This window comes from Oncorhynchus nerka, linkage group LG28 (genome assembly GCF_034236695.1).
Source record: "Oncorhynchus nerka isolate Pitt River linkage group LG28, Oner_Uvic_2.0, whole genome shotgun sequence".
In the NCBI taxonomy this organism is placed as follows: Eukaryota; Metazoa; Chordata; class Actinopteri; order Salmoniformes; family Salmonidae; genus Oncorhynchus; species Oncorhynchus nerka.
This window is the reverse complement of record NC_088423.1, coordinates 54,226,119-54,239,884: the sequence shown is the minus strand read 5'-3', so window position 1 is coordinate 54,239,884 and position 13,766 is coordinate 54,226,119. Positions and strand designations below refer to the sequence as shown.

Below are 13,766 nucleotides of genomic sequence, written 5' to 3'. Positions count from 1 at the left end.
AGATAAAGGGCTTGGAGCAATCAATTCATTAAACAGGGCATCCTTTCTACTCAGCTAATTTAATTTGGGCTAATTGTGGACTATTTCTTCTCATTCTCCTTGTTGTTTTTAAAGGGCCAATCTGGGATTCAACAACAACAACAAAGTCAATGTTTTAGGTAATTTGGGGTAAAGCAGTTGAACTAAGCCAATAAGTTATATTTGTCAAGAATCAATGGCTAGCTATTTATCATTAATTTAAAACGTTTAAAAAAATGATGTACCAATCCCAGATTTCCCTTTTAAATAAATATTGAATCGCGACCAGTGATGAGTCAACAACATCTTCAATACTTCATGCAAGTGCACATGCTCAATCAATTCAATAGACAGAAAGACATGTGACATTGCTTTTGTATGTTGATGTAAGATAGAGATGTGAGAGTTTCCATGGGCTATAAAGTATTCAGGTCAAGATTAGGGCATGCAGCAATAAATGTTCAATATAGCTATTGTCTTGCTACTACACTAATGATACTATCATAAGCAATCTTGTATCACAACATTACTACAACTTAAGCTATACAATCACAATGTATCTCCACTTCAGCTACTACTGATGAACAGTGGTGTGTATTCATAGATCCCAATGGAAGCCAGGCTTCCCCCAAAAAAATAGCAATAAAAAAATCTAAATACATATGACATAATTAGTCCTTAGTTTCTCTGTGTTTCATAATTTCCCTGAATATATTTGACAGGAGAAAGCATCAGAGCGAGAATAACAGCAACCCCTCTGTCTCTGTTACATTTGATACATTTACAAGACGCTCTTATCCAGAGCGACTTACAGTGAGGGAAAAAAGTACAGGCCAATGATTATAACGGTGACTCTGTTCCAACCATAAACTCATACATTGTGCATCTAGCTTGAGAGGATGGAAGTTCTTATTCTTATCTAGATGTAGTAGGCTAATGTTAACTTTGCCAGGTCGCCGAGGACAACAAAAATGGCATTGGCGTTTTTCTACAAGTAGGGTGAGTCAACATGTTTTTTTCTACTTACACACACACACACACACACACACACACACACACACACACACACACACACACACACACATAGAAATCAGTCACATGGACAGGAGCATGATATTCAAACCAAATCAAACTTTATATGTCACATGCGCCGAATACAACAACTTTAGACCTTATCGTGACATGCTTACCTACAAGCCCAACAGTGTAGTTCAAGAAGAATGAAGAAGATATTTACCAAATAAAGTAACGCAATAAAACAACAATAACGAGGCTATATACAGGGGGTATTGGTAGCGAGTTGCACAAACTTTCCGGTGATCTAAATCAATAGTTTAGTAGTCTGAAAATGTCAGAAACATTACCTTGCTTGACTATGCTGTAGGTCATGTAACTGTTTGTTATGTGCAATAGGCTTTGTGAACTCCATGGGACAGATGTTGCTCTCTGGTTTTGGTTTTGTAATGAAACAATGGTTTGGTTGAATGTATTATTCTTATTCTTATTGTCTCCACCTTAGGCCTATATATCACGTTGTCGAGGCATATGAACTAACAGGTTATAGAGCAAACAACGTAATTATCCTCACACATACTGTAGGGTGTAATATGGCTACTGTGCACATTAGAGCTAAATTAGAAATTGCCTCCAACAAAGTCCATTAACTGTGGCAAAATAGCCCAACTTACAAGAGCTTGCATGGCAAATGGCTCAAAATCTGTGGACATTGAGGGGTTCTCCCCAAGCAAAATAAATGTGAGAATGTAATTTTTCCACAAATATCTTCCTCGACATATACCAAAAACAACAATGTCTGTTTGATGGAAGTTGTAGACTTGTTGCAGCAGGACCAGACAACTGTGTTTAATAATGGAAAAGCTAAAATTTCGAACAAAATTGTACTTTGGTTAGGACTGGATCTGACACTAGCACAATTACGGCATTCTGTTTCATTTCACAGACTGATAGGTGCAGTAAAACGCAGTGTAAGTCTGGCTGAGCACAGCAGAACTCAAAGTTGAATGAACAGGTGGGGAAGAAGCTGTTGTGTAAGCCCCCTTGAGTAATCGAATATACCTCGCTTAAGTAAATACCCAGCTCTATCAAAGAACAAATTTCAAACATAAGCCTTCCAGTTTCTCCTGGACAAAAGTGTCTGCTCAACCATTCCTAGTGATGTCGCCGGAACTTTGGCATTAGCCGAAAAGCTTTTTTATGTTATGCAGGAATAATATTCGGGCATAGTTCATTGTCGTAAGCTATGCCAGAAGGGCAAAGATATCCGCTAATGGAATTCCAGTTTTCAACTTTGTAGTTTGCTGAAAAATCTGTGACCTGCTGATAATTGTAGTGAGCAGGTATTTCATCTCCACGAGGAAGGAAACACTGAATGATACTTCCCTTTTAAGGCTTAGTCCTGAAAGCAGCTTTGTATCAAATAACAGGAGGTTGTGGAGAATGTGTGTGGGCAGGCGGCGCCCGGAAAACTTTTTGGAAACACTCTGAGCATCAGCCTCCCTCAGACAAATTGTCTGGATCCTCTGAACATTATACATCATTCAAATGGGAAGAGAGAAGCATATTGAGGGCCTCCGATTTCTCCATCGTCCCTGAAAGCTTTTGGGGGACGATGGCCACCTTCAAAAAGGGATAATAGGAATGAACAACCTTTCTACTGTACTCAGGACTATTTTATTCAAGTTGCTTGATTTTCATTGATTTGGGGCTAAATCTACGTGTAAACATGTTTGTTCTCATTGGCCCTCTGGGTATTGTCATTGAGTTTCTTGTGGTAAACTCCAGAGGCAGCGAAAAAGTGTGTGGCAGAAAATAACCTTAAAATGGATTGAAATATACAGCTGCATTATATGCACACATACAGATGTAGGATCTTGGTTTGATCATACTGTTGCAGGAGAACCTTCCTGCAAAGCAGGAAATGTAAAACTTGTATTGTGTTTGAGGTTTAAAAAGACTTCTGACGTTTGTGATTTCCACTTTGAAATTTCAGACTTGATTTTCAACCTTGATGTATCAACCCCAACAAAAATGTCCGTGAAGTATACTCCGCATAATAATTCACATTTCCTGTTGCTGCAGGATTATTTTCCTGCTGTAGAAAACTGCCTCAAATTAAGATCTTACACCTGTACTGCACTGTAACTTGTCACACCAATGATGAAACGAGAGAAACCTCTGCAGTATGTTGAGTGTAGAAATTTCAGGCCTTGTCAGTCACTGAACCATGTGACCCAGAAGAGACACTGAGCGCTCCACATCAAAGGTTTCTCATTGGTTTGAAACAGGTTTTGATTGACAGTGCATGCTAATCCCACCCATTATGACATTAGAGGATTCATGTCTTCAATGCATCACCATCCACTTCTCATATGTTTCTGTGACAGATCTTTTCACATGGCGTCGTCCGTGAGAGGTTGAAAGAGTGCACAAGTGACACACAATACATTCCATGTTCTTGTTAGTGTGGTGGATTTGATACATTGTGATACCACAGAATCTGATATATTATTAACAATGTATTTTCCAAGCGAGTAGTAAATTCTCACTGTAAGTGACAAAATAATAAGACTATCAGCTAGAATCGTCGAAGGTCATAAGTTTTAGGACAGCTTTATCAGTTCTGTGAAACCAGGTTCCTGCTCCATCCTCACCTCAGTGGAAAACAATAATGTAGCATTAAATCCTTGTTGGATTTCCCTGTACATATAAAAAACACTTTCCACAGGATGTTTTTGCTGTTGTTTTGCCAGTTTCCTCCTTCACCCTGACTTTTTATTACTTTTTATTACTTTAAACATGGATTTTCTTTTTTAAAGCGGAAAGTCTTTGTAGTTTTTTTCCCCGCCGCTGTTTCTGGTGAACTTCCTGATTTGAAACGAGCTCAGTGAGTCTGTTGGAGAGTTGGGACATCATATCAAAGACTGTAGACGCCGCTTTGATATAGCTATACTGTAGGTCTTCTTCTTCTCATGAAAATAAATGGCCTAAGGCTGTCCTAATATGGACACGTTAATAGCCAGATGAATGGCCCTGTGACATTGTTCTCATATTTCAACCACGTCAAACTGAACATTATCATTTCAAAGTCAAGAGATTTCATTGTGTATTTATCCTGTTGGTCTTTGCCAGAGGAAATACAAATTATCTGACAGTAGTCCTTTGTGTCTGGCGTGTGATTGCATTATATTGGTTATAAAGTGCAGCTTTTAAAATACACTATGCATCTAATTCAGTTTTTATGAATAGCTTTCTCACACGACTTGTCTCACTTTGAAGAAGCTAACCTGAAGTAACCTCTAATTCTCATGTTGAAGATAAAACCTAAAGAAGTCTATTCATGTTTTATAAGTATGTCTCAACATTTATGATTAAAGAACTTTTCAAAACTAGAGCATAGGATATGCCCTGTATTCATGGTTTGATGGTGTACTTCATTTTTTAAACCTTTATTTAACTAAGAAAATCAGTTAAGAACAAATTCTTATTTACAATGACGGCCTAGGAACAGTGGGTTAACTGCCTTGTTCAGGGGCAGTACGACAGATTTTTACCTTGTCAGCTAGGGGATTTGATCTAGCAACCTTTCAGTTACAAATCCAATGCTCTAACCACTAGGTTATTACATTTTGTTCTACTCATTCAAGTCAATTCTTATGTGTTAATAAGAGTAATAGATTAATCCTATAGATCACTATATTTTATGGTGTTGTCTCGTTTAATTTTCTCTTTTAAATGTTGTGATTTTGTCTATAAAGAATGTAAATATTGTACAATATTGTAGAGCCTGAATTAGCCAGGATTTGAACTAGACAATTAAGCAAGGTCAGAAATGAACCGGCCACATGACAGTTTGGGCAAATGCCAGATGATCTGGTCCATCTTTAGCCCAGTAGGCATATCTAAATTGTTTGTTTGTTTTTTTACACAGAGTTATAATTATTTGGCCAATCATGGTGACCTCGAGCAAAGAAATGGGCCGGTGTGGGAGCCACGGGGAAATGTTTTTACTTGTGTGAGGCTCTTCTGTGTTTGAAATGGTCCCAGTCCATCCCTGAGCATGGTTGTCTTGTACTATCCATCAAATGCAGTACCAATGACTGAGTCAATAGCCCTATGGTAGCAGTTTGTCCTCCATTATGGCAGACCAGTCATTGATTGGTATGAGTATCATGTAGAGTTCATGTGGAACATTTGTTCTATTACTAACCATTACCCTGACAGAGGCACATGTCTTTATGTTAATAATAACAATAATGATACCTCCACCCCACGTCTTACCCGTAGCCCCTTCCCCTAGCCATTTCATGTAGATGGTAGTTGTTCCATATTGGCCATATTGTACCCATCTATCCAATATTTTAAGTTCTACACAAGTGTCTAGCAAGTAGGGGCAAGGGATTCCCACAAATTCAAAAGAAAATAAAATAAAAAATATTGTCAAATCAATGCTGAAGGATTGCAAGTATCAAATGACAGAGATAACAACTTTATATCTCTATTTTGCTCAGGTCAGTTTCTGTGGGTGAACGACTCTGCATTGGCCGGTCCCTGGGTCCTGAGCCCCTGGCTGTGGGGAGGTCGGGACCCCTGCGGGCTGGACATGGCCGTGTTCCTGCACCCCCAGAAGAGCGGACGCTACACAGTGTGGCTCATCGAGAGGGACAAACATCCGCTAACCCTCCTGTCCACTGACACGCTGCCGCGCATCACAGGGTAAGCAGTCCTTCATTTTTATTTATTTTTTCAAGGAGAATGTAACTGTTATTTAGAAATATAGATTGGCAGATAGATGAGAGGGATATTGCACAAGAAGTGCGTGGCAGAACGGGGGATCGACCAGCTGCCTCCAGGAGCATATAGTGCCTTGAAGAAGTATTTGCCCCCTTTCTGATTTTCTCTATTTTTCAAAAAAATATATACTGAATGTTATCATATCTTCAACCAAAACCTAATATTAAATTAAGGGAACCTGAGTTTACAAATAACAAAATAAAAGGTATACTTATTTTATTTATTTCATTAAGAAAGTTATGCAACACCCAATTCCCCTGTGTGAAAAAGTAATTGCTCCCTTACACTCAATAACTGGTTGTGCTACCTTTAACTGCAATGGCTGCAACCAAACACTTCCTGTAGTTGTTGATCAGTCTATCACATCGCAGTGGAGGAATTTTGGCCCACTCTTCCATGCAGAACTGCTTTAACTCAGCCAAATTTGTGGGTTTTCAAGCATGAACTGCTCGTTTCAAGTCCTGCCACAAAGTCTCAATTGGGATTAAGTCTGGACTTCGACTAGGCCATTCCAAAACTTCTAATTTGCTGCTTTTGAACTATGTTCATGTAGACTTGATTGTGTGTTTTGGATCATTGTCTCGCTGCATGACCCAGCTGCACTTCAGCTTCAGCTCCCTGACGGATAGCTTGACATTGTCCTGTAGAGTTCTCTGATACAGAGCAGAATTCATGGTTCCTTACTATTAAGACAAGTCATCCAGGCCCTACCACCACCATGCTTGATGTTTACGCTGTGTCTTCATTTATCATTTTTATCCTGTGCCCACACACTTCTAATTCTGAAAAGTGAAAGCATACCTGTTGTTATGTTCTGTTAATTACTGATGTCCCCTTTAAGGATGGAGCACCCTTGGTCATGCGCAGTATTGTTCTATGTTATTCTGGTACTAACTAGTTTGAGTAAATGTGAAGCTCCAGTTCAATTGCTTGTATTCCGAGTCTTTCTTATTACATAAATAAGTACTAAGTGTTAAGACACTACAATGGCGACGAGGATGATTACCTGCAGTGTGCATCACGAATACAGATGGAGTTCGTAGGAAGAGAGGAAGATTTTGACCCTGTAGCACAACAGCTAGCAAGCAGTGAAAACGAGGGGAGAGCTGACGAGAACGAGGCGGCAGATCAAAGACCTGTGGAGCCGGAGGTAAAGAGAATGGCTAGCATCGGGAAAATAGATGTGTTTGATGACACGCAAGAAAACTGGGCAACTTACATTGAACGACTGGAACAGTACTTCATTGCAAACGACATTGCTGATAACAAAAGAGTACCAGCGTTGTTGAGTTTAATTGGCCCAAAACCATACAGTTTGCTAAGAGATCTGACTGCCCCTCTGAAGCCCTCAAATAAAACATTCACAGAGATTGTGGAGATATTGCAAAATCACCTATCACCTAAACCACTCCTCATCGCGGAACGTTTTCGTTTCCACAAGAGAGATCAGAATGAGGGGGAGGGGTTAGTACATATGTAGCAGTGTTGAAGAAACTGTCGGAACATTGCCAGTTGGGAGAGAACCTAAATGACACATTAAGGGATAGATTTGTTTGTGGACTGAAACATGAACACATTCAAAAACGTTTGCTCACAGAATCAGAGCTCACGTTTGCAAAGGCTGTTGAAATTGCTGTGGCTATGGAAATCGCGACTAAAGATGCATTTGAGTTGCAAAGTAAAAGAAGTACTGACCTGTCACAAATTTCCCTGCACAAGTTTTCACGCAGTCGACAGCGCCCCCGTGTGGCCGAAAAATGCAACAGGTGTGACAGAGATGGTCACAGAGCAGAGGATTGCCGTTTCAAAGACGAAATTTGTCACAAATGCAGTAGAATGGGGCACATTCAAAGAGCATGCAAAGCAAAATTCAGTCACAACAGGGAAACTGAGAAAATTAAAGGGTCTGTGAATGCACTAGCAGAGAACAGTGGCAGTGATTCAGATTAACGATTAATTGGTACAATGGAGTTAAACACAGTGACTTCTCCCAGCAGTAGCATAATATGGGTGACACCAGATATCGAAGGCAAACCCCTCAAAATGGAGCTGGACACAGGATCTGCAGTGTCTATAATTTCCACTACTGTCTACAATGAGCATTTTAAGGCTATCAAGCTGAAGAACACAAATGTGTTGCTGAAGACATACTCAGGAGAGAGATTGAGTCCAATGGGGGCGTTGCAAGTCAGAGTGCATTATGGGGGCAAACACAGCAGTTACAGCTGTATGTTGTGCCTGGAACTGGCCCCCATTATTTGGCAGGGAATGGCTTTCAAAAATAAAGCTGAATTGGTGTGACTTGAAAATGCTCCACACGTTCCAGTCCAAAGAGAAAGGCACAGACCAAACACTGGAACACTTGCGGAAGAAATACAACACAGTTTTCAGTGATCAGATGGGAACAGTAAAAGGCTTCACAGCAAAACTTGTACTAAGAGATGATGCAACCCCAAAATTCTGCAAAGCCAGATCTGTTCCATACTCCCTGAGACCAAAGGTGGAAGCGGAAATCGAGCGCTTGCAGGATACAGGGATCCTGACGAAAGTGGACAGAAGCGAATGGGCCACACCCATAGTTCCTATTGTGAAGAAAGACGGGTCTGTTAGAATGTGTGGGGACTTCAAGGTAACTGTGAATCCAATGTTGCATGTGGACCAATACCCCTACCACGTCTGGATGACATCTTTGCTGCACTAGCTGGTGGGAAACACTTCAGTAAAATCGATCTGAAACAGGCTTACCTGCAGCTACCGGTTGAAGAGAGTTCCAAACAGTACCTGACAATAAACACACACAAAGGTCTATACAGGTATAACCGCCTGGTTTTTGGCATTGCATCAGCCCCAGCCATTTGGCAACGAACTATTGACCAGATTTTGCAAGGAATCCCAGGAACCCAGTGTATCCTGGATGACATGATCATAACAGGACGCACCGACAAAGAGCACCTGGCTAACCTGGAAGAGGTCCTGAAAAGACTGAAAGAGTATGGTCTACAGGCAAACTTAAAGAAGTGTGAGTTCTTCAAAGACAAGATTGTCTTCTGTGGATATGAGATTGACTGCAATGGATTGCACAAAACACAGGACAAAATCGAGGCAGTGGTACAGGCACCACGACCACAAAATATCACAGAAGTGAGATCTTTCACGGGACTGATTAATTACTACAGAAGATTCCTCCCAAACCTTTCAGCAGTACTCCAGCCTCTAAATCAGCTCCTGGAAAAGAATAGGACATGGCGGTGGACAGAGCAGTGTGAAAATGCATTTCTGGAGGCAAAACGGCTCATAACATCTGAACAGGTCCTGATGCATTACGACCCTGAAATGCCAGTGAAGTTGGCTTGTGATGCGTCCCCTTATGGATTAGGGGCAGTCCTTTCACACACACTGAAAGATGGGTCAGAGAGGCCAGTTGCATTCGCGTCACGAACATTGAATGATGCAGAGAAAACTACTCACAAATCGACAAAGAAGCACTGGCACTAGTGTGGGGCGTCAAGAAATTCCACGCATACCTATATGGCAAGCGTTTCACACTGGTTACAGATCACCAGCCGTTGCTTTCCATTTTCAGTCCAAAGAAATGCATTCCGGCAATGACAGCAGCCAGGTTACAGCGATATGCCCTGTTCCTTGCCAGTCATATGTATGACATTGAGTTTAAGCCGTCATCCCTCCACACAAATGCAGATGGATTATCCAGACTGCCGTGTACAAGAGAAAGACAAAGGAGGGTGGATGCAGTGGACATGTTCCATACCGCTCAGCTTGAGGCACTACCAGTCACAAGCACAGTTATCAAACAGGAGACAAGGAAAGATGTGACCTTGTCAAAAGTGTACACCTACACCATGTCAGGATGGCCAGCTACTGGCAGAAAGGAGCTGACTCCGCATTTCCAGCGGAGAAACGAAATTACAACGTACCAAGGATGTTTGATGTGGGGAATGAGAGTCATGATACCCCAGAAATGCCAACATCTAGTCTTGCAGCAACTACATGAAGGTCATGTTGGAATTGTCAAAATGAAGCTGCTCGCGAGGAGCCACTTCTGGTGGCCAGGTCTGGACCAACAGATAGAAAATATGGCAAAGAACTGTAGTGGATGTTTGGAAACCCTTCACATGCCTGCTCCTGTCCCAGTCCACCCATGGGAATGGCCCGCAGAGCCATGGCAGAGAATTCATGTGGACTACGCTGGTCCCTTTGAAAAGCACATGTTTCTGGTTATAGTTGATGCCCATTCCAAATGGCCAGAGGTGTTTTGCACTGACTCCTCCACCTCAGCTCAGACGATAGAGTGTCTCAGAACAACGTTTGCACGCTTCGGTTTGCCACTGCAGCTGGTAAGTGACAACGCGCAAGCTTTTGTAAGTGACGAGTTTACAAGATTCATGTCAGTAAATGGAATCAAACACTCAACCTCAGCTCCGTACCACCCTGCCACCAATGGGCTGGCAGAACGCTTTGTGCAAACCCTAAAGCAAGGACTCCGTGCAGCAAAACGAGACGAAGGGACTTTGCAAACAAAACTGGCCAAGTTCCTGGCCTCCTACCGAAACACCCCACATGCCACGACAAATGAAAGCCCAGCCGCACTGATGTTCGGGAGGCCTCTCCGCACACAGCTGGACATCATGAAGCCAAACAGGCGTAATGAAGTGCTGAACAAACAAGCCAAGATGCTCTCCGGTGGCCGGGAGCGCCATCTCCAAACAGGACAGGAAGTGATGGTGCGAGACTACAGAAGAGGAGGGAAATGGACAAGAGGGACCGTACACACACAAACGGGACCCAGAACTTACCAGGTTCAAGTGAGCCCAGACATAATGTGGCGGCGTCACATTAACCAAATGCATTCCACGGAAAACAGCACAACAATCGAGAGAGAACAGGCACAGAGAGCTCCTGAGAGTGACACACAGGGAACTGTAGAGGACGGTGGGGCAGTAGAGAGACCCCAGGCTGAAAGAAGGGAACGTGTTGATGAAGGTGCTGCTATAGCAGACGCTATAATGGAACAAGCACACACTGAGGATGTTCAGGAGCCTCCAGACAATCCGAGGCGCTACCCAGAACGAAGGCACCGTCCACCAGACAGACTAGACTTATAAACAAACAAACAAAAACGAACTGTTCAAGTTCAAATTAAAAGATGCAAAATAACTACAAGAAGTTCTGGGAAATGTTTCAGTTGTGGTTTGGTAAAAGTAACTCTGATTGTATAAGAGAAGGAATGTTATGTTCTGTTAATTACTGATGTCCCCTTTAAGGATGGAGCACCCTTGGTCATGCGCAGTATTGTTCTATGTTATTCTGGTACTAACTAGTTTGAGTAAATGTGAAGCTCCAGTTCAATTGCTTGTATTCCGAGTCTTTCTTATTACATAAATAAGTACTAAGTGTTAAGACACTACACCTGTGAAGGTGGTTGCACTGGTAGTAGTTGTAGGTTTGTATACAGTACCCAAGACCAGTGAGTTAATTTGACCACTGGAAAAAGAGCTACTGTGTAAATACTGCAATGCGGGTATGATTGTATTGAGCCCTTGGCCTATGTAAACACAAACATTCATGCACACGTACAAGCAAATGTCTGATAGCTGGGGTATGCAGAATAATTCAACCGCAACATACAGACCTTTTAAAACACAAACTAATCACAAGAAAATCACAACCAAAAAATTGCGTTGATGCCCTTTACTAAAGGTGTTTCCATCTATCCTCCAATGTGTGTGTGTGTGCTTGCATGTGTGCTTGCATGCATCTAAGACAGGGCTCTCCAACTCTGTTCCTGGAGAGCTACCCTTTTCACTTCAACCCCAGTTATAACTAACCTTATTCAATTTATCATCCAGCTAAATATTAGAATCAGGTGCGCTAGATTAGAGTTGGGCTGACAACGTACAGGACAGTAGCTCTCCAGGAACAGGGCTGGAGAGCCCTGATGTAAGAGCATGTGCATGAGATTGTGCGTGTCTGCATGTCTTCTGTGTGTATCCAGTGTATCAGGTGCTGGATCGAAAAAACGGTGGTTTTCCTATGTGTATGCCGACATACGTACAGTATGTCTATGTGCGTAGTTGTGTGTCTGCATGTGTCCAACCCCAAACGCACACCAGGGACTCGGTTGTTACACGTGTGATGGATTAGGTAGTCAGGCCCAGTCATCCGCCCACACACTATCAGTCCTGAGCCTAGCCAACTCCTTTCTCCTCTCTAGCACTCTGCTAGGGGAATGCTCAATATCATAGAGAGAGAGAGAGAGAGAGAGAGAGAGAGAGAGAGAGAGAGAGAGAGAGAGAGACGAACACACACAAACACAAAAACACACACAGGAGCACAGAGAAAAACACTAAAAGGACTGGGGAGAAATTGTTAGGTTTGGTTGATAAATAATTAGTATGTTGCTCTGCTTTCAAGATCACAACAATGTTTTGAACCATTTTACAATCACTGAAAATGTTCCATAAAATGGCTGGAAAGGGAAGGTTACCTGCTCCAACATAGTGAAAAATATTGTGTGCTTGAACATAATCTTGTTTTTTTTTCCACAGAGGGTGGGGTTAAATAATGTTTGCTGCAGGGTTTTTCTTCATTTAGTTGGATAAACGTGCATGAATATGTCCAGGTGTATATTCTGAAAGTATTAGACCCTATTTACAGGTGTGTGACAGATTTGTATTAGCATTTGCACTCAGCTTCTTGATGACATGTAGACTTTATTTGGTAGTAAAAACTTTAACACGGTAGTGACTCACAGATTCATCATGGATGAAATGAATACATATCTAAATAAGATGACAACATAATCCCCTGAGTTCCCCTGCTGCCTAGGGGGCCTAAGAATAATGCGACACACCTCGCACCTGTCCCAAAACCAGACTCAGAAAGAGTTGGTTGAAGCAAAAATAAAATGTTGGTTGGCACATCTTAAATAAAGTGCTTCTCCAACTATTGAAGGTGCCAAGGTCCAAAGAAAGTGTGTCAAGCATTGACAGAGTAATATATATATATATATATATATATATATATATACAGTGCCTTGTGAAAGTATTCGGCCCCCTTGAACTTTGCGACCTTTTGCCACATTTCAGGCTTCAAACATAAAGATATAAAACTGTATTTTTTTGTGAAGAATCAACAACAAAGTGGGACACAATCATGAAGTGGAACGACATTTATTGGATATTTCAAACGTTTTTAACAAATCAAAAACTGAAAAATTGGGCGTGCAAAATTATTCAGCCCCCTTAAGTTAATACTTTGTAGCGCCACCTTTTGCTGCGATTACAGCTGTAAGTCGCTTGGGGTATGTCTCTATCAGTTTTGCACATCGAGAGACTGAATTTTTTTCCCATTCCTCCTTGCAAAACAGCTTGAGCTCAGTGAGGTTGGATGGAGAGCATTTGTGAACAGCAGTTTTCAGTTCTTTCCACAGATTCTGGATTGGATTCAGGTCTGGACTTTGACTTGGCCATTCTAACACCTGGATATGTTTATTTTTGAACCATTCCATTGTAGATTTTGCTTTATGTTTTGGATCATTGTCTTGTTGGAAGACAAATCTCTGTCCCAGTCTCAGGTCGTTTGCAGACTCCATCATGTTTTCTTCCAGAATGGTCCTGTATTTGGCTCCATCCATCTTCCCATCAATTTTAACCATCTTTCCTGTCCCTGCTGAAGAAAAGCAGGCCCAAACCATGATGCTGCCACCACCATGTTTGACAGTGGGCATGGTGTGTTCAGGGTGATGAGCTGTGTTGCTTTTACGCCAAACATAACGTTTTGCATTGTTGCCAAAAAGTTCAATTTTGGTTTCATCTGACCAGAGCACCTTCTTCCACATGTTTGGTGTGTCTCCCAGGTGGCTTGTGGCAAACTTTAAACAACACTTTTTATGGATATCTTTAAGAAATGGCTTTCTT

At 41.7% G+C, this 13,766-nt stretch overlaps 1 protein-coding gene across 1 annotated transcript in view; it reads left to right on the top strand.

Annotated features, from left to right (window-relative positions):
• alk (ALK receptor tyrosine kinase) overlaps positions 1-13,766 on the top strand; it is a 768,505-nt gene that overhangs the window by 477,182 nt on the left and 277,557 nt on the right. The window contains exon 4 of the mRNA XM_029621021.2: positions 5,547-5,751. Within this exon, the coding sequence (XP_029476881.2) occupies positions 5,547-5,751 (205 nt within the window). The remainder of the gene's footprint in view (positions 1-5,546; positions 5,752-13,766) is intronic.